Source organism: Platalea leucorodia (genome assembly GCF_965183815.1).
Source record: "Platalea leucorodia genome assembly, chromosome: 16".
Classification (NCBI taxonomy): domain Eukaryota; kingdom Metazoa; phylum Chordata; class Aves; order Pelecaniformes; family Threskiornithidae; genus Platalea; species Platalea leucorodia.
In genome coordinates, this window is record NC_138838.1 from 10,310,324 (window position 1) to 10,332,479 (window position 22,156).

At 41.9% G+C, this 22,156-nt stretch overlaps 1 protein-coding gene across 1 annotated transcript in view; it reads right to left on the bottom strand.

Moving 5' to 3' along the window:
• Nucleotides 1-22,156, bottom strand: part of ACACA (acetyl-CoA carboxylase alpha) — a 142,696-nt gene that overhangs the window by 63,206 nt on the left and 57,334 nt on the right. Inside the window, exons 30-41 of the mRNA XM_082328122.1 lie at nucleotides 19,659-19,682; nucleotides 16,849-16,992; nucleotides 16,130-16,226; nucleotides 14,684-14,791; nucleotides 12,406-12,462; nucleotides 12,053-12,097; nucleotides 9,164-9,205; nucleotides 8,341-8,556; nucleotides 7,717-7,872; nucleotides 5,663-5,866; nucleotides 3,075-3,230; nucleotides 2,321-2,467 (exon numbers count right to left, since the gene is read on the bottom strand). Of these exons, the coding sequence (XP_082184248.1) occupies nucleotides 2,321-2,467; nucleotides 3,075-3,230; nucleotides 5,663-5,866; nucleotides 7,717-7,872; nucleotides 8,341-8,556; nucleotides 9,164-9,205; nucleotides 12,053-12,097; nucleotides 12,406-12,462; nucleotides 14,684-14,791; nucleotides 16,130-16,226; nucleotides 16,849-16,992; nucleotides 19,659-19,682 (1,396 nt within the window). The remainder of the gene's footprint in view (nucleotides 1-2,320; nucleotides 2,468-3,074; nucleotides 3,231-5,662; nucleotides 5,867-7,716; nucleotides 7,873-8,340; nucleotides 8,557-9,163; nucleotides 9,206-12,052; nucleotides 12,098-12,405; nucleotides 12,463-14,683; nucleotides 14,792-16,129; nucleotides 16,227-16,848; nucleotides 16,993-19,658; nucleotides 19,683-22,156) is intronic.

The following is a 22,156-nucleotide window of genomic DNA, read 5'->3' on the forward strand; positions in this document are numbered from 1 at the left end:
TGAGAATGGTTCACCATTGTATCATATGGAAGAAGTGCAGAACCAATTAGCATTTTCTCCTGCTCCTTGTGGCATGTCTCCTTTTCCTATGCAATACTACCACAGCTACTGCCACATAGATGGATTACCCCAAGGATCTTTGCTTCCTGGCAGATAAGATGCTGTATTTCTCTGCCCAGATGCTATGCAGACTGATTCTCAAAAAAAGCAGAATGGATCCACTTACAGCCTTAACAAAGGAAAGGCTTACGCTCTGAATTTATCTAGCATCTTGTCTCTTCCTTCTCTACCACTGCAGCCATCTTCAACTTGAGCACGCATTTGTGAAAATTTGTTCCCTCAGCTGAACGGAATTAAACCATAAAAGCCTAAAGTCCGTTCATCCAGATAAAGAAAGTGCAGCGTGGAGGAATGAATCTGTTCAGCCGCTCGTCGCCTTCTGAATGTCACCTGTCCTTCAGACTGCTCCTGGAACCTCTTCCTCAGATTGTCCGCTCTCACCTGTGAATGAGCGCTATTGTGTGCAGTGGCTATTGGTAACGGAATTCAATACCAAAGCCTCCAACCTCATTCCAGCTGCACATGGTCCTACAGCGACTCGTCCGGCTGCAGACAGGCCGGGCTGACAGCGCAGCGCTCCCAGGAGCGAGCCGCATGCCTCTCCGGGGAGGCACACAGCACCTCCTCCGTCTGACCACTCGCTAGGCTTCCCCGAGACACCGAACCCTGGGCTGGGATTTCATCTCTGCGGCCAGCACCCTCACCTCATTTCTGGGAAGTCGTTAAAAAGCGGGTTAGAGTCTGCCGTATACATCCACAAGAAGCGATCTTCAGCAGCCAGACTGAAAAATGTGGGGGGAACATCGTATTTTCTCCTTGTTTATCTCACTTTCCAGCGACTCAACCCCTCGGTGTAACAACCACGCAGGCAGGGCCTGAACCTGTGCATTAGATAACACCACTATGCACACCACAAGAGCCATGTAATTTCTTTTCAGATTGAGCACAACAAAGTCTACCAAGGGTTAAAAAAACTCCTAATTTTTTTTGGTGGTCTTTGAGTACAGAATCTCTTATAATAAGACTATTTGTATTCATACTGGCAGAGTAAACACTACATGTTCATGCCCAGGCAGCTCTGTGCTTGTAATTTCAGCAAGAACAGAGCTACGTCCCTGAGGGACTTTGCTATTTCCCTAGCCACCATCCACTCAAACGCTGAATAAGAGCAGAGAAAGAGAGAAAGATGATGGCATAAGCCTCCACAGCATTGCAGCCCCAGCTTTCACGAAGAATGTAGGGAATAGCTCATTTCAGGTTTAATTATACTAGTTAAAACATTTCTGCTATCGGCCAGCAAAAGACAAGGACGCAGTGCTCCCATAGTCACCATTTACTGATTAGGTTCAATCTGAAAACATCATATTCAAAACCTCCCCCTGGCAAGATACGGGCAGTAAATAGTGATGAAAACCCCTATTTCCTCTCATCACTATACTTGACGTTTTTGAACAGAGCTTTTGCAAATCTGAAGTTATATATCTAGTAAAAGGATGGTGCTAGTTCAATGATGCTAAGAAAAAATAAATGATACCACTACTTAAAACTGTTTGAATTTAAATCACTGTAGCAACATTCACTTACTGAATCCCACCTAGCCTTGGCAAAAAAAAATTAAACACATTTTCTACTAGTTAGCTTTATTCTCCAGTCACGTCGATGCTGCAATCTTTGGCTTGCTAATGTAACGACACACCAGCAACAGCCCACCCCAACAGTACAGCCTCCTCCTGCTTGAGCTGAAGGAGTAACTCTATTATCCCAACAGCATTAGCAGGTTGTTTGCCTCAAGTAAATCATTCACTAGAGGGGGATGTTGCACACACCTTGCCGGTGTGCTGCACAAACACCGCGCGGTGAGTACTTACACGGAAAGCATAAAATTGGTTTTTCATTTTTTAAGCAAATGAAAACATTTCTATTTAGTCTTGTAAAACATATTTTGCTCAAACACAAACCTCAGTTACCTGGAATAGCTGAATGAGCACTTTTTAATTATGAAGGAAAAACAGCATAGGCACAGGTTTGAAATGGAATCATCATTTACTATGGAGGTTAAAATACCCATTGTATGGAAGGTATTAAGTTTTAATGAAACAAAAATCTCATTTTCAAGAGCGAGTTTTCATCTGTGAAAGACTGAATGAATAGATTTTGTGCCTGGCTGGTAAATTTTCATTACAATTGTCAAACCTAGTCCAAAACACAATGTACTGCAGGATATGGAAAGAAAAGTAGTGTTAAAGAAAGTGCAACTTGCCTCATTTCCTCCCGGCAGCCTGTTCATGTGCACGAGCTGGCCCTGATCATCCAACACCAATTCAGTGTAAGTTAGTATGTCAGAAGGCAGCGGCGGTGTTGGCAGGAATGCATGTTCATTCATAGACTCCCAGAGTTTAATCAAAGACTAGAGGATGAAAAGATAACTTCTTGTTAAGAATGTCATCTGCAAATATTTTTATTCAATCCACTGTGACCTAATATTCAACACAGAACACACTGAAATATCGCTCCTCCTAGTTTGGCTGACAGTATTCAGTGGATATCACTTTGGCATTTAAACTCTGAAACACAGTTTCACTCTAAGCAGCATAATTCAAATTATGTGATTCATGATAGAATCCAGCAAATCAGATACACAATCAATTCAGCAACTCATTAACATATTTAAAGATGTATGAGTCCTATCCTAGGAACTACCACCCCTGCACTGTCCAGCCCTCTAGGAAGGCTGGATAACAGGGTGGGAAAACAAAGAAACATGAACAAGAAACGCAAGACGGTTTACATTTCAGCTCCTACGGTTTGACTTATTAATGGAACCACAGCAGCAGTGTATCAGGAGCCCTAATTTCTTTCCAAGTAGACCGAAGCCACAGCTGTATAGACCCTGGGAGACCACTGTCAGCCACTCCAGGCCACTTGTTTCCCTGACAAGCAAGGATGGCAACCGATAGGAGTGCTTTGCAGGTACAAAAGTTTAGAACAAGCCACCGGGCCTTAAGAACACCTACCTGCCGAAACATCTCAGGAATGTCATAGACATATGATGTCCCTAAAGACTGCGCCTGGAATCTCTTGGACTGAAGCAGGTCTTTGGTCACGTACGGAGTATTGATCAGCATCCCATGAAGTGGTCCCTGTTTATCCCCATATGCCTGGAACATAATCTGCAGCACAAAACACGACCAATTACAGTTTAATCCACTGGTTCCATACACCTATCTCACTCAAAGTTTACCAAAAATCATCAGGACATTCCAGACTGATCAAGCTTGTTTCTGTTCTCTACAAATACGTTAATACTCGCCTATCCTGTAACACCATGCTTCATCATGCATTACTACCCTTTGGAGACAGGGCTGGACCATTACTGCGCGGATCTGAGTATCACTGACTTATTACCATATCACAGCAGAAAGCAAAGTGAACACAGCCACATCCCCACAGAAAAAAAGCCTGCGACTTAGATGACTTCACATTCACCAGTATTTCCCCTGACACCATATCTATGCCGATGGATTGTGATAGCTGGGAGCAGAGAGGAGAACTCTGTTATTTATGTAGTCGAACAGCACGGTATCTGTATCTCCACTGACTGATCATGGAAGCTAGGTCAAGACTTGCATATGTCATTTGGCTTGAAGTTTTGATATTATAAGTTTAAAAGATTTTCCCAGAGTAGCAGCATGAATTATCAGCTGCCATGCTTCATGGCACTATATATTCCACTCAGCCAGGACTCAGAAGGAAATCTATTTCAACTAAGAAACAGGAGGAGCGCTGCTTAACTGGGACAACACTGCACGACTGCTGCTTAACAGAAACACACCTGACAGAAGCAACATGATTAGGCTGTTTTTAACGGAATGGTGATCAGATCCGACGTTACGAATGGCAGATCTTTTTCTAATTGAAGGTGATTTAATTGAAGAATTCCACTGAAGATAAAATTCAGTACGTAAAGCCTATTTTAGTTTTTAGATTAAAAATAGTAGTTCATGCTCTCTTCAGTCTTCACAAACTTTGCTTTGTGAAGTAGCTTCTTCAATGGGAGAAATATTTATTCAGGGTAACAAGCATTTGTGACAGCGCCTGTGTTAGGATCTGTTACTGCACTTGGGGACCAATTCTCCTTCAATCTCTGGAAAGCTTCTGAGCAGTTCTGTGGGAACGGGAGAAGTCTGTACTAGGCATCGCCACTCATAGCCGCAGAAACTGCAAAATGAGATCAGGGTCATTCTTTCATGACGAATCTATTTTTCCATTCTTCAGAAGTCATGAAAGTGCCCTGCACCCGGTACATCAGTAATGTTTGAATTTTTTTTTAGAAGAATATGCTAAGTTCAAAATAACCCTCTGAAAACACAGGAAAAAATACATAGATCTGAACCCGTCCTATAAACCTCCATCACGAGGGGGAAGATTTACTGAAGTTTCTTATAACGTTTGAAGGCCCTAGTTTTTTAAAACAAACCTTCCTCCCAACTGCTCAAAGAGTTAACTGAAATAATTCCTATCAGTACAATTTTTTAATAGAACTGGTTTAATATTGGAGGGGGGGCTGTCAAATTTAAAAAAGATCAAATATTGGAAAAGTTGCTAAAAGCTGTACACACACAAGCGCATTCTCCTAGCTTTAAAAACATAAAGCTCATGAGAAACAGAGTTTAAGAGGAAAGGTGACCTTCACAAATGACTAACAAAACTCAAGTGTTAAGTTCAGCTATTGGAGATTATTAAAATGTTCTTTTCTTTCCTCATCTCCACTCAAAGGCAGAAATGAAGTAAAACACACAGACACTATCTGTTCTAGGATCTGCAGAACTGGACGGACTGTACGCCCAGGCAGCTTGCTGGAGAAATTTAAATGGAGAAGAGGGGGAGAAAAGGTGACTCAGCACTTTGTGTTCAACATTAATGGTGCCCAAGTGATTTATTCTGCTGCTACTACTGCATGGCAGAGAGATTATTACAGAGGGAGATGTAAACATTTCTGTATTTAAATATTTTTCATGCATCTTATGCTCCATGTATTTTAGCATATGTAGGTATTTCAGTTAACCACACTATTCTATGCCATGAAAAGCAGAAATACCAGAATAGCCACAACCATTACAGAAGAGCCCATTATGCTTCATAAAAATGATATAAAAGCACCTTCAATAATTTTATATCATCCTACTCAGGTCATTCCCTAGGTCTTTAGAATTTAAAAGACAAGTTCACAGATTTTCTCTATCTACTCAAAGAAACGTATAATTAATAATATTTTTTATTACAACTTACAGGATGAGCACCAACACTGATTACTTTTCCATTACTTTTTTGAGCACTCTGCCACAGAGGAAAACAGATGTACAAATGACTGAAGGTACGTACAAAACAATTAGAAGACATGCACTTTTACATAATTGATTACATTTTGCACACCTACACGCCTATTGCAAGATTATTTTTACATTCTTCCTCCTTTGGCAAAGTCGAATGGCAATTTTGTGTTACCTGAAAACACCGCGAACCACAGAAGAGCTTCATCAGGTATAATGTGTTCCCCCCAAATACTTTTCCCGTCAAACTATGGAGCCATATGGAACCGTACCTGTCCTGTTCTGGAGTCTGTCACTTCTTTGTACAGGCTGATGTCCAAGTAGTAGCCTGACTCATTGGTCAAGAAGAGACGAATGGGAATTGCCTTCCCCGTTGGCGTCAAACGAATGTTGATCTTCAGCTCGGCTTGGAGGACGCGGAGTTTCCACAGGCGACTCCCGTAGCGCATCACCATGCTCCGCACGGATTCTTCGATCTTAAAACACACGAGAAGAATGTCCCTCACCTTTCTGGACACATCCACCGCTTTGTCGCCCCTCCATCCCGCTGCTGTAAGGTCCTGCTCAAAGGGGCACCTCAGCGTGCAGGGGAATCATCACAGAAGAGGAGAGATGGAAGCACCAAACAGCAGCGTGTGCCCAGTGCTGCTATGGGACCTCGGTGGCCTGTCCCTTCTCATCCTAACGAGCCTTGAGATAGGCAGGAACTGAACTCAACCTGGGGACTACTGAGGTCGAGGGACAGCGCTGGATTCACACCCCTTTTTCCTCGCGGCACATCACGCCCCAGCAAGGCGCAGCGTGCCCACTGCTTCCCCTTCGCCTACCTTTCCTCCTGCAGGCATAGCTCACAACTAAGAACCACAAAATGCAGGAAAGTGAAATCCTTGACAAACAGTTATGTAGCACTTATATGCACAATAATCATGTTTCACCGCACATGCGGTATGGTGCTTTAAATCAACAAAGCAATTACTACTTGGAGCTTGGCCTTCTGGTGTTCTATTAAACTTTATAATATACTACTGTTGGCAAATAGCGCATATTAAAAGAAGGCAATTTATAGGCTGTTTTTAACATTCTTTCAAAAAATAAAAAGTCTCTTTTCCACAGCAGCTCAGGGAAAAGTCACGGTACACATTTGAGGGCAGCCTAACTTCCAGGGGCTGAATATCCCAGCTTCTTCTGAACTTCCTGGGAACTAAAGATTTCAGATGCACCGAGAAAGGATTTATTCAAAAGCGATTTAAGCCACCAATTTTTAATCATGATTTAAAAGTCAGCAAGCAAGAGATACTTATTTTGATAACCAATTCATCTTTTTAAACTTTCAGTTATTCTCGTAAGGAAAGGTCAGCTCTCATCTTTTGGTAACCATGAACAGAATGTTGATTTCCAACTAAATGCAGCCTTTACAGTTTATTTGGGACTTTCTTTGTGGTGGTTCTGCTAACCAGAAACGTGCTTTATGCCTAAACACTTTCATTTATGCATCTACAAAGCTTAACGTTCATTTATTTATAATGTTGATCTCTGTGGTTTTGTATCAGAGAATGAAAATGAGGCACTCCTTTTTCTTGCTGAATTTACAAATTTTTTTTAAGTAAGTTCATGATTTATCTCGCGTTTTATTTGGATAGAGTCTGGACTTCTGTAACAAACAGAAGAGCATTTAAAGCTATTTCCTTATTAAAATTGTTTCTCTCAAACACACAATGAAAAAATAAGTTTAGTTTCAAATACAAAACATATTTTTAATAAACGGTTCCTTAGTTTACACAGAGGAAGTGAGCTGCATTGCCTGAAGGACAGCGTTACTCCACTAAAAATATGAGCCCTGCTAGTTCTGAAATCTTACATTTAATATTTATTCATAGATTGGAAGAAAAAACAAAGCTTTCTTCCTCTTCACTGCCAAACAGGTTCCTAATGTGAAACAAACTAATTGCTTGCCTTAACTAGCTAAAACAAAAAGTATTCCCTCTGTTTTTGAGGAGGAGTTGGTTTAGCAGCTCAACAAGTGGTCTTTAGTTAGAGACGTCCATTAGTTATGTGACTGCACTTTTACTGAAAAGCAAAACTCCAGTATTTGTAGAGTACCTAAACTGACCCTCATGTCCCCATTTCTAATGCTGGTCCCCAGTTTCCTGTGCTTTCTGTTATAAAATGGCTAGTAGAAACTGCATGTCATTCACCAAATGGTATTAAAATATATTCAATCCATAGGTGCACTTACATAGTATAAAAAGGCAACAAAAGACCACTTAATTCTGGTGAGTCAAGCACAAGAAAAACAAACAGTTCAGAGCTAGGGAAGAGATCATACCTTAGATGGGTCCATGATGACAGTAGGCACGAAATTTAAGAAGATGTGATTGCAGTCAGTGCGCACGTTGGTATTATTAAATGCCACCTCCAACTCATCCATGGCTTCCAAAAGCAATCGTTCTCCCTCATTTTGCAGATACTCAAAGGAGGCTTCCTGCCAGACAGAGTCAACAAATAACTTACTTTCTATTCAAAAATCACAGCCCAAGAATACAGTGTTTGAAAAACTGCAGAAGGACTTGACTGAGAAAACAGGTTACATTAGTTTCAGCAGGATGTGCAACGCTGAAACAGATCCATGACACTCACAGAGCCCGTACTCCCACTGCCTGGACTCGCAGACCCGGCTGACTTGTGCCCTCGTTTAGGTCAGCATAAATCCCAAACTAGACAGGGCAAATGCAAGGACTTCTGACTATTCACTTGGGCCACAAAAAAATCTCCTTGAAGCAGAGGAATACTATGCTATAGGTCTTCGAAGACATGCTTCTGCAGAGCCAACACTAGCAAAGATCCACAGTACTCTATACAGGCAATACGTTTGCTTGCAGGTTCCCAGAATGACTTGCAGTGTTTCGTACACTGTCTTGGAACGAGACCTTGCACGGGTGACAAAACTCACCTTGGTAACCAGATCCGAATGCCTTATAATAGCCCTCACGAAGAACCTGTAGTCTGTCACTTCTGTTCCCACTTCAACTTTAGCTGCTCCCAGGTAGAGATGCATTTTGTGGTTGGCACACGGAATGGCAGTGAGATCAAAGTTTCGCATTCGGTTCAACTCTAGCTGAAAAGCCAGAGCTGGCTCCAGGTGACGGTAAATCCTATCTTCCTCAAACTGGAGGTACCCAGCATCATACAAGTAGAAAAGGGTGTAAAAGAGGAGGCTGGGTTAAGAAGCTGAAACACTGAGGATGGGAAGAACTAGACAACACCCCTTATGAAATTTCATACTTCATTAAAAAACTAAAAATTCAAATGAATCCAACCCAGAACTGTTTATCTCAGAGTCCTTAGCACCAAGAGCTGCATTGAAATTGTTGAAATACTGAGAGTAGAAGACAAATTGCAAGACAGCAAGTTCTCAAGCTCACCCCCCCAAACCCCTCTTTTTCACAGAAGCCAGAAAGTTTAGTACTGAATCACCGTACTGCTTCCAACACTCCCTTGTTACACTGCGACTAAAATCTGCACAAACAGAAGCTTCAGGTCAGGCTTCCAAATGCACGAATTTTTATCCCCAAATATCGGAGACTCATCATTGTCACTGACATCGATTGCTGCGTGTGCGGATCACTGGCCCAGCAAGGGAGGAGAAAACACCGCAGTAGGCAGTGAAGCTGGGCTGAAGTAGCTCCCAGCCCCTTGGACTGGCAAGGAACAGCTACGTGAAAGAAGGACAAAGCCAAGACTTAGGAGAAAAGTAGTAAGAATATACAGCTTACCTTATCCCGGGCACGGAACGTGAAGAACTTTGGAAATTCCCTCTGTTTGAAAATAAAAACAATTATGTTAGCCCTCCAAAAGTAAGCCATTTGCTGTACCCAGAGAGTGCTCACAGGCCAGACCTGGGGCAGCACCACAGCAGAGGAAATGACAGAAGTTACAAGCTACTTTTTTAATATCACAAAGGGTGGTGGAAAATCAAGTTACCCTCACGAAGGCAGCAGAGGTAGTTTAAACCTGTCTTCGCTGCTAATGCAACAGAGGATACTTGATTGGCTTTTGATTATTATTGCTAATTGTTAACAGACAATAACATGGAACTGTCCAGACAGTAGTGGGAAACAACTTCCAGCTCTATTATGATTATGATTGCTGTGGAAATGCTTGGGAGCCATACAACGATATTAACACTCCATTGTGTAAGCAGATGTACACAAAACAATGATTTGTATTCTCTAGCTCTCTTCATATTATTACTGCTAGAAATACTCTCTTCCCAAGGAAAACTATGAATTGTAATCAAATAACTTTATCCTCATATATTAAATAGTACTCTACAAGAATCCCCCAAATATGATTACATTTCCCTGTCATTCTATTGCACAGATAAAATCCTAGCAAATGACAAGGGCTTTACATTTTTGTGGCATATTGCACATGTCTTAGAAGAAAAGAGAAAGACTAGACAGCATCCTTCTACCTGTCCCTCCAGTTTCATCCAAGCAAAGCCATCCATTTCTGTGGAATTACACTTTTACTGGGTGGAGGAACTTTTGTGAATGCTTTGCACCAACATGAGAATACCAGCCACTTACCCTAAAGGTGACCTGAGAGAGCATACACAGCTTGCCAGAACTGTCTTACTAAGAAAAAAAAGAAGGCATCTGACCTGGAATCACTGAATTTCTGAATTCCATTTCACGATCAACAAAAGACTTGCAACCCTAGCTTGATTCAGTGCAGCAACCAGTGCATGATGGCAGAGTACAAGGCTCCACTGAGCAACACAGCTTTTAAGGCCAGAAGTAATCTTCTGGCTAGTCATCCTCCTTACCTCCTACAGAAAACCGTCCCCAGAGCTCCACCTGAGGAGTCTCAGTTGAGCAAAATAACTTGTGTTTGCCTGGAGTGTGTCTTCCAGACTAGCCAGTGGTACAAGAAATCCTGCCTGAAAATTTAGGCAATGGGCATACCAGGGGAGCCTATAAGCATCAACTATACTCTAAGAAAACAACCGCTTCCATGTTCCCTCACTTCTCTTCCAAATCCCTCCTACCTGTCCTCCTCTGCACGCTGCCAATTTCTCCTAACATCATCCATGCTCATTCTATCACTAATGTAATTGCTTTCAAGGCATTTGACTAGTGTTGTGGGCAAATATAATAATTAGATGTGCACACACACAAAAATTCTCAGTGCTCTGGTACCAAAATCCAAAAAAGTGCTCCATTTCCTAGGCAGAAGAATTATACCCCTGCTGTGTTCTAATCAACCAACCATCATCAAGACAATCAAAATAATTTGCCTAAATTAGCCAATCAAGACACCCTGCAAACCGCAGAATGTGAAAAGCTACAACAGAAATCATCATAGTTGATTATTATACTAATAATCACGTTAAAAACCTAATGAGATGAGGAAATTGGAAGCTTGCTGGAGCAACTCTCTATTACCTCAACATGCTGGGAACTAATTATATAGACTGTAATTAAAACAAAAACAAACCCAAGCCCAGGCCCTGGCTAAGTTAATAGTTGGTCCAGTAATAAACGGAATAGAATAGGAGATAGTAATAAAGACTGACACTCACAAAAGATCCCAGAGGTACTCTACAAACTTTGCAAACAGACGACGTACCACGCTGCTTCCTCTGGCTTAGGAACCAGGAACATCCTAACAGCCCGGCGCTCTAAATGGCAGCTCACGAAAAACTTTTTGCGACGACTCCTTTTATTCTTTGCCTCCTTTCCGACCGCTGACACATGCTACAATGTTCATTCATAGACTCGTATTTTTTCATTCCCCAAATATCAATTCAGTTCTGTAAAACTTTCTTTTTTTAAAACTAAAGCCTGGACTTTCTTGCTTAAGGTCCCAACAGCTCTCCAAAGAGTCCGGTTTCCTACATAAACCATTGATTGATACCTATCTGTACCTGTACTGTGGGCAGTGATTCCCATGTTGTGATACCCACATTTGTTCAAATACTATTTTTGCTGATTTGTAAACTAGTTTTCCTTTCATCAAGCTTGCTAAATCAGGTGTGTTGAGCACAGGATAAATTTCTTGCACTTTCAAGACTCCTAATAACTCCCAGAGTTGTAAAGTAGATACACAAGGGATAAAACTTTGGTTTATGCCTTACATTGCCACCTTGAAAACAGGGCTAACCTGGCCCTCACTGATGCCCAAGCCCTGGGGAAAGAAGTAATTCTTAGCAGTAAGAGCATCAAACATTTTCCACATCACTAAGCCATTATGCGAAATTTAGCAAGTCACTTCAATTACTCCTCTAAGTTATTTTAAAAATCACTAAGAAGCCTAATGAAATCACCACACTACGTAAGAAATACAAAAATATAATTGTATAATTACATTTTAGAATACAAAACAATACTGAAACAAACAAGATCTTTACTAATGTGGCAGTCAGGAGTTCAGCCAGGTGACAAGAGAGACTTTAGCATGTGAATGGCCCCACTGAATGCAAAAGGCCCATAAATACAGGAGTGTATTTGAAGTTAGATGTTTGTTTAAATACTTCACTTAACTCTGACACCAACGTTGGCGTTACATGCCTGACTAAGAACCAAATGAGAAGCCTAGAGTCATGTGCCTCCTGGCCTCAGGTCAAGAATACTACCGTGTTCTACGCCCTTTTTACTTACATGAAATCTCTGATCCACCTCATAGTTGACCTGTTTCCTGAAGTCCTTACAAACGAACATACAAACACAGGAAGACAAGAAAAAAAAAGCAGAAGAAAGCTAGCAATTAGGATGAAAATCAAAAAATAATTAATTCAAGAATACAAGAGGTGCCACGATTGTTTACAATTGTAAATTAATTTTCTTAAGCGAATTCATCAAAACCATTTCAAATTTTAGAGAACAAAAACAGTGAAGAGAGAACTAAATATAGTTAATACAGCATTTAATTTGGGAAAAAAGACATCAAGTGTCAATGCTATTATGAGCTAGAAACCAAAGAGTTCTGAGCAGCATGAGAGATATCAAAGTACCTTTTGTGCTACAAGGAAAGTCAGCCTCCGAATCCCATGTTCAATCAGGACTGATTTCTGTAAAAAAGCAAGGATGGAATCAGGTGACTGGATTAACAGGAAAAGAACACATCAAAAACATGTCAAAGTCTTCTATGACCTGAAAAAGCTCTACAGATCCTCCCGCCTCTACGCTGCAAGTTCCTAGTCCACTTCAGTCCACTCATAGCTAAGATTTCTCCTCTGATGGTTGTCTAGTAGCGCACATAAGCAAATACATTAAATCTGAAGAGGTAAGTAACCAAATCACAAGAACACAGTATTCCAGCTGAGCCTTGCTAACGACTAAAGCAAAGAGTCATATACAAGTCTTGCAGGAAACATTCTCGTTCATTTGCCAAAGCAAGTTGGTCTTTATTGCAAAGATTACTTTTTGAAGGGAGCACAGTGCAGACGTGGTAAGACCATGGAAAATGATGGAAAATGAGATTTAAAAGAATTAACCCCAGGAAGCATGTAGCACATACTTGCTTTTGGCACAATAAGCACACAGACAACCCAGACCAAGGGACAGACGTGTCAATACCGCAAAGGTGATAAATGATAGGTGTTACTTAGTTTTTTCAAATAGATGAGAGAATATCCGTTCTGGTTGCTTCTTTGTCAAATTCCACTAAGCTACATTTCAAATAAGTGCTGCCATCAGTATTTGCCACACCACTGATCTTTTGAAGTGTTAAGATCTCCTCATTCTGCTCCTCTTTCTAAAACTTTTTCCTTTCTCCTCCTTTTTCCAATTTAAAAGCAAAGGGAAAAAAAAAAAAAAAAAAAAGAACAACAAAAAAGAAACAAGAACTCAGCTCTCAGCTAGACCAGGAACAAAACAACCCCTTTCGGTACAGACTGAAATGTTTTACTAAGGTTAAGCCCTTTGAAAATGAGCATCAGTGACTATATTCATGGCAAGAGAAAGAAAATAACTTTAATAATGCCATGATTTAAAAAGCAAAAATTGTTATTGCTTTTGAAATTCCACAAGTGGCAGACAATAACAGCATAGCAACAGGATTCTGATTACATCGTAATAATGTGGGTCTCACAGCAAGTCCACAGCTATTACAGAGCAATTAGCCATCAGCACCTGGAGAAACTCCATTTGCACTGACTGCCTCAATCTCCTCCACAAGTCATTTACAAGTATATGATCCTAATTTCTATTAAAAAAAACACACACAACATGCTGGGACTAGAAGATTATTTGGACAATTTGGATCAACCTATTTGATAGTTTAATGTGTTTTGGAATTTTTTTTTTTATTTCTTTCCTTTTATCCCCTCCCATAAAACGCCTGGAGCATGATCAAGCAGATGAAAAGCAGAACTATTTTTAATTTTTATATCTGATTATTTTCTTTGCTTAAAGAGACAGGAAGCTGCTGGAGTCGCGTGGATACCAGCCCCATTTCGGAACCCCTCATTTCTGCAGAATGGGAAGTGAAGTTAGAAACTACTCGCTCAGTCCTCCCACAGTCGCTGCAGGTACCTCAGATGCAGCAGCGTCCCAGTGCCTGATGGGCTACTCACACCCACAAGCCAGCCGAGGAGTTCTTCACACCAACCAGAAAAGCAAGTGCAGGCAGACACCAGAGGGCAGAGTGGACTCGAGGAGGCTATCCCCACCCCATGCTGTCTCACAACTGGCCACAGGACTAACATCTGGTACTCTAAAGTGTATCCCATACTTACGAAGGAGCAACAGAACACATCAAATCAATTCCACCTTGTGCCAGATATAGCACACTAGGTGGATGCTCCAGCATGCCAACAACAAGGAGAACAAATTTTAATTGCATTAAGACTATCGTGATACAGAAAACATAGGCCATTTTAATGTCACCGTCCATGCCTCTGTTACTCATATAACAACTTTACCATCAGGGAGCAATTTTTTTCAGAGCATCTGGAGATAGATACCGAAGATTGACCTAATGCGTTTAAAACCTTAAAGGTCTTTTACCCTATCAAAAATTAAAGGGAAGAAGTCCTGACCTGATGGATTTAGATTGCAGTGCAAAGAAAAACAATGACCTAAATGCTTCAGAAAGGTGCAGCTACATCCAGTCAAAGAGGTGGTAAGATTTTATATGGGATAAATTAAGGATGTAACTGTTGCATTTATTTGTTTTGAAAAAAACAAACACACACACAAAAAACTGAGGAACATACTGACTTTTCCCAAAGCAGACAGAGCTGTCCTGCACAATTACACAGTTCCAGAGAGAGAATCAAGGCAACTTACCTTGCTTTGCGTGAACTCTCTGAACATGGCTGCCAGCCCATCATCATCAACGTCACTGTCTGTTTTAATAGCAACATTAAGAATGTGAATGGGCTCCTCGCGGGCAGTCTGCAAGTTAAAGAAAATATTCCCTATGAATAAATAGTTAACAACAAAGCACCTCTGAGTTCTCAAAAGAGGCTCCCTAAATACAACTCTAAAATACTGATGCCCTACGGAAAAGCGACCTCAGCAGATCATGCTGTAAACCAAGGAAAAGTATGAGGGAAATCCTTAACCAAGCAGCCTCGCAAATTTGTAATTTCACAGAAGTAAGAGTTAATGTCCGCAAACAGGAGCTTCATTTGGAGAATCCAATTCTGACGGTCACATCTGACTCGGCTAACTCAAGTGCATTTGCATGCAGAAAGAATGCAGGGTCAGGTGTTCTCTTTACAAGATGCAGTACAGGCAGGACATCAGAGGACTTTGGCATCGAGAAAGGTAATGAAATTAAGCAAATTCAAAGTGTAGGAGCAAAACAATGTGTGTTTTCATATCTACACCAAAATGAAATAACGTGGAAGCATCACTTACATTAGAGCTCTGAGAAATGACAAATTTAGCATTTAAGAGCCTGCAGTTAACTGTGAAAAACTGAGTATGAACAGGAAATTATCCTTGGTGAGGTGAGAGGGAGGTAAAGAGAGAGATCTGAGGACATTAAGGTTGACAGTAGTATTCTGGAACAAGGCTACAGTACTTACACACATCAAGATCAATGGATCAGTTTAAAACCAAGCCCTATTCTGGTCACAGACTATATTCCAACAGAGCTTCCCGCTGTTGCGGGGGCAGGACAGAGCAGTGGAGCAGCTACCTGTGTCTCTAAGGGAAACTGGTCTTCTGTCACTATGGATTATAAACCATCTGCTTCCTCTGCACCTGTTCTCCACATCAATGCAAAAATTGAGGGGTTCCTCTCATCTTTTCCTCCTAAAAACAGTTCTAAGAGGTAGAACAGAGGGAAGAATGAGAATGTAATGTGACTAGGAAGGGTGTAAGACAGAAAATAAGGCAAGTCGGACTTAAAGTAAAGGCAGTTGAATACGCAGTTCAACACCCCGATGCACAGAGAAGGTCTGGAAACTTAATCGTGGGTCTAAACTCTCAGTTACGCTGCTGCGGGTCCAGTAATTCTGCTGATGTTAAAAGCTACAAACTAAATTTACATGGAGAGTAAGAGACTTAGCCATAGTTCTAGAACAGAGTCAGAAAATGGCCACCTACTTTGAATCACCTGCTGTGGAACAAGCAAACAAATCACATACATAAATACATAAAGCTCTTAACTCCTGCTTCCAGCACTCAAACTAGTGAAAAGTATCTAGCCTGCAGTCACTGCGGCATTCTGCACGCCTTCTATTTCCAACCTGAGAGCAATCTCAAGAGAAAAAACTACTGTACCTTGTCTTCATCATACAAGGAAGCATGGCCAGCTTCAGGGAAGGTTGGGCTCTGGGGAGGAGAGTCACAGAAGCAACCCATCACTTCATCAAAGATTCTGAAATACACCAGAGAAGTATTAGTCATCAACACACTGCTGCTAGCCCACTGAAAGCATACAGCACTAAAAATCCACAAATCATGTTGCTAAGGAGGGAAGGGAGAGAAAAGGACTGCTTCCCTTTGCAGGACTGAAACTCAAAAGATGAGGATGCAATACCTCCTCTACCCCTCAAACCAAAGCAAAGCCTGGATCTTGTAACATTTGTCAGAGATCTTACGGTTGCAGGCCCTCACGACTGCTGTGGGCTCTGCTGGGGTTTTTTTGCCTACCCCTAGAAGGTTGAAAGCATAAAAAACACATCCTCCCACACATATAAGCATGAACAAGAGCGTTAGAAGAAATCAGCACATTTGCAAATGATCTCCAATCAGCAGAAATTCAAGATGCTGATCCTTCTGCCTGTAAACTGCTCTTACAGCAGTCTGAAACTTTCAGTTATCTCAAGGAGACAGACAGAGGATCCAAACAAACTTCCACCCAAAACTCCAGAAACTTAGCAAACAAGCTCAGGACCAGTTTAAACCTGACTCTAGACAAGGCAAAGATTTTGTCCAGTTCCATTTGGGCCCACCTAGGAAGCCTGCAAAACAAACAGTCATCACCCTTCCCCACGTACCTGACAAAATCTTCAAATGTGCGGAAGGAGACCATTCCACCCATCCGCTGGCACGGTGGAGTGAATGAATTGTCTAGCAGTACATCACTCACGCTAGCTACGTGGACCATCCCGTAGTGATTGAGGTTGGAAGAGAAGGACATTCTAAACGGCAATTCAATAAGATGACAGTTAGTAGGGACAAGGGAGAGAAGAATATCACTGGAAAAAGATTTGTGCATGTGCGTATGCTTTGACCACCTGAAGCGTGGCTGTTTATCCAATGTAACTGTTGCATGGTTTGTTAGATTCGTCAGCACACCAGACCTGCTGCGCTGTCTTCTCCAAAGTCCCTGCAATGCTGGCACGCCTCTGGTGCCATTAATGCCCTTACCTCGATGGTGTCCCAATGTACAGGAACAATTTAAAAAGTTAGGAAATAATGTTATAACCCTTTAAAGCAAGTATTTCTTAAGGAGTTTCTTGAGATGACAGGCGAATTATGACTATGCAAAGCTGAAGGTATTTTTCCTCCTGTGGTATGCTTTGCTTTACAGGTGGAATACTAAGATGAACAACAATAATTCTAAGCTTTGACACTTCAAAGATTTAGTAAGTTTTTACAAATTAAGTTGAAGCGTACCGAGCTATATTATCTTATTGCTACCACAATTTTTCTGGTCATACTATAATTTACACTTCTCAAATGTGGTGTGGTATAGTGACCTCACTAAAATCCTATACTGGAAACGGGGTTTTCTATACTCTTGCACTAGTATTCCTGCCCTAAATGAAGTCCTATTACAGTGCCTTCCACTTTAACTGCTGACCAAATTAACATGCTCCTCCATCTAATTTAGTCCATACCTAAAAACATTGCAACTCCCCCTACTCATTTATTTTGCTCAGTTTTGACTGCTAAAAGGTGGCAGCTGCTAAATACAAGCAGTTGGCCCCAGAACACATCTGTCTTAAGGAGCAAGGAAGGCAGAGCTCCAGACGCTTACTACTGTCATACTCGTGCCTGATGTCTGCTGTTCAAGCACTGAGATACACTGCAGTACACACATCACTCATACAGGACCAATTCCTTATTTAAGTGAGGACTGGGACAGATTTACACAAGCTCAGAGGAAGGCACTGAGTAAGAAAGTTCTATTTCAAGCAGGAGCAGCGTTCACTAAAGGTCAGCATTCCTCCCTGGCAGAGGGCAGGATCCTGAGTATACTGAAGTATCACTGAGTTCAACTGCTATGGCAGCACACACCAGCTGTGAAATAGTTTGTGTTATTTTGGGGTTTGGGCTATTATTATTATTTTTATGGTTTTTTTTAAAGACCCACAATGTTATGGTCAAGACTAGCAGAGGAAGTTTCTCACACGGTGAACAAAAAGCATACAACTAACTAGACATCCCTTCCCTAGCTACTAGAATTGGGTTTTGCCTTCTCTGCAATAACTATTTCTAATTTCTGAACTGTGCCACAGAGTCATCTTAATTCACTGAGGGACCTACTTCGAAAGCCCCCTGCAACATGGTGAGACCTTCAAGCTTGCTCTGAAGAGACAGAAATGCCGAGCTGGCACACGGCAGTGCTCTGTGACACAGGACCAGCGCACTCCCACTTGCTTCGCTCTCCCCGGGGCTTAGGAAGACATTAACAAAGTTAAGTTTCTGTCCTCCCCAACTGGTGCCACAACAGGAGGCAGAAGGCAATGGGGAAAAAAAAAATCAGGGCGCTGATTCAGCACAGCACATGCTTGACTTACAACGTGTAAAGTCAAAGAGATGCTCAGCTGCCGTGCTGGATCAGATGCCAGCGGCACAGCAGGCAAACCAGGGGCCCAGCCATGCTGGCTACGGCACTGCTGCCAGCCACACGGATTCGGGACCACACTGTGGATTGCTGCCACTGCTACTTACCGGCTTTACTAACATTTCTTTCTTTCCACGTACAGAAAACCATTGTGATATGGTCCTAAGTATACTGTTAACAAGTCTAAAGTATCATCAGTTTGATTAATAGCTCTCCATGTTTAAAGTCACTCTATGTTTCCGTAATTTATCTCTGATTAAGAGCCATGAGACTTTCAAGCCCATTTTTACTATTTTTCCCTAAATAGGCTTGTAAGCAGTAATAAATAATAAGTATTCACGTTTTGAAAGAGAAAAATTTTTCAGGACATGCCTTGGTGTACATTTCTTACAACTAATACAAAAAATACCACAGAACAGTAACTAAACAAAAAGACAGCAGACATTTTTCATGTATTATTTAAAACAAGAAATACTTTTCAACTGAGACATGGGAGGAAAAATTAGCGTCCAAAACACAACAAAACATGCTGTCAGCTGTTTGAGATGTAGATTCATCTATGGTGTGAGGGAGGTGAAACAGCCTCGACAAATTCTAAGCTAGTTGCAAGAAACCAGAGTAGCAACAGGTATGCTGTCGGCTAGGAGTAACTGCCTGTTTCACTGTGACACCCTACCAGAGGGTCAACAGCTGGGAATCCAGTTCCGAAAAAGAGACCCTAGAAACAGCATTCTGCTAGGAGTTTGCTGTGTACCATACTGCAGATGAGCTGAGTCACCTGACAAATTTCATTTTAAAGATTGCTGCATGCAAAGCTTTTTTTCAAGGGTAAAGAAAAGCTGAAAACATGTTTTAGACAAAGGGAGAGGAAAAGGGAAGGAAAAAGAAGAGTTATGTTTGAGAACTACCCAAGTAAAGATAGGGCACTAAAACAAAACATGTTAAAACATTAAGTATTAGGCTACTTCTTTCTAGTCTGTCTTTTCACATTTTAAAAGATGACAAGTACCATACCTGTTTAGCGTGGGGATGTTCCCTCTGTAATCAAACAACCACAGTTAGTTACAGATTGGTTAGTGAAAGCCATAATACAGAACTATCATCAAGCTGATACACAGACCAGCAACAAGTTTACAATTTACTAAACCAAAATTTGTCAACCATCAGGTATCAGGCAGAATTCAATGTCATTGACCCTGAGAAGGCACCCACCACCTGACTTCGCTTGCCACGGCTGCCATGGGAATGAGCACAGACCATGCACATAACATGCAAATAACATACCCAGGAAAACGCATTGCATTTGCAAGGCACCCTGCATTTCTATAGCCTCTTTTATCGTAGCCACTTCAAGTCCTTTGCATACACCAAGTGAGCTTCACAAGCAAGACCAGAGGGGGGAGTTTGCATGCCCTGACAGAAGGGCAAACAGCACAGATGCAAAAAGTGACCATATCCCACAGGAAGATTGCAACAGGTTCAGAAAAACAAGCCAAATCCTCATTGCCAAACCTCTACACTAAGCAGCAGCCCACGCACTGGCTCCCACAACAATGCAGTAATAAAGCAAACACAAACATAAACACCGTGTAATACTTTGCATTTTCAGCATTCGAGGCCTTGAATACCAAAAAGAACAAGCAGAACTTAAGGCTAATTTTAGGAAAATTTTACAGTTCCTTTTATAACGTCAGTCCAACTCTTCACATTTTTGCATGCAGACTGGGGCTCAGTGACGCACATAAGATGGAAAGAAGGCGAGGGGCACACTTTCATAGCAGCGTAAGAACGGCACAGCCTAGCCCATCCTAGCTACATTCATGAAAGCATAAGGCGGCATATTGCTCCATGCGAGATGTAAAAATTGCTGTGATCTGACACTCAAAATAGTAAAGATTAAATTGAAAAAAAAAAAAAAATACATGCACACAGGAGGCTTGTGCAAAGAGATCAGCAAACATGAAAAGACTGAAAGCAAAGCTTCAGGGAGCATGTAACTGGATATTCACCCTCCCCTTCCCTGCAGAAACCTGTAGGAGATCAAACCACAGACTTTCTTAACATCCTTGACCATAGGTAAGACCCCAGGTTACTTGGCATGAAGTCTCGGTACTTAACGACCAGTGTATTTCCATGGTCACGCTGCTAAATACACTGACTGCACCCGGTCTTGTTCTCAAACTGGTTTTGTCACAGCAGAGTCATATTCACTACAACTTTTATGTTTGTTGCATTACTGGTAGAGGCATGAAAAGTCCCCATGATCTCCTTAAGCCATACAGGAGAAAGCACAAAATGGCCTAAAGACGTATCTGTTCAGTGGTAAATAACACAAGTCTTTAATTTCATTTGGAGGCAGTGGGGAGAGACGCTGTGCTGGAGAGCCTGTGGTTAGGATCGAAAGGGCCACGAGGCCTCAGGGGCTTGAGACTTCTTTTTTTAGTTTGGCAAATGGTGGGAAAGCTGCATGTGATCTACTTCAGTTGGAAAACATAGTCTGGAGAGGACTGGTAGTTCCTACACCTGGTCCACTTGTGTAGCAGTCCCTGGAATGCTTTCAGAAAACAGACAGAAAAAAAACAGCATAACAAATGTTCCTTTCTGTGTCAAAAAAGGCGCCCTGTTGCCTTGCTCCAGGAACTGTTCTCAAGCCACTCAGTACGAAGCTAAAGAGATTATGGCAAGAATCACAATGAGGGAAACAGAAGACCCAGGGGCTGGAGATCTCAAAAAAGAAGAGAGGAGTAGTCTTTAAGCTGCACGCTATGAGGCTGGCTTTGTATCTACAGGTCATCATAGCTGTGGAGGGCTTTGTCGCATCAGGAGCTGGACTGTCACTTGCCACTGAAATGCACTACGAGGTAAAGGTTTGATATTTGCAGCACAACCAGGCCTTGTGAAAAGGCATTCTGGTCCACTCACAGAGCTACACCTCTGCAGCTCCGACAAATAAAACACCAGCTGCAAGCCAGCCTGCTCAGCCTTACGGCAACGTCAGTGCAACGAGCAGCACCACGGTTCTGGGAGCTGAATAAAGGCAGAGCTGATGGAGCAGGCGCCGGCAGCGTTCTCCGCAGCCAACTCGACGTAGCTGATCACGGGATCAGAAACCTTCTCCCCACACCAGCCCCAGCCCTTCTCCCTGCCTCTCTGGAACTTTTGAAAAGGCCCTTCTCGACCGGGGAAGCTGATCTCACTAGGAGTGTGCTCCATACCGCTGCAAGCTCTACTGCTACAATTACTCCTTCTGCTCAAGCAAACAAAAATCCCCTTAGCAGACCCCTGCACCTCCTGGATGAATCTGGATTTGTTTCCCCTTGCCCCTCCCTTTCTTCTTCTTCTTCTTTTTTTTTTTTTTTTTAAACAAGAGCATTTCCCCTATGAAAATGATGGCAATGCATGCAAAGCACCACTGGTTATATCAAGCTGTGATTGAGTGCCAGCGCAGGGCAAAGCTTTTGAAATCAGGCAGCAAAGCGGAATCAGCAGAGGTCGGCTGAATAACCCACTTG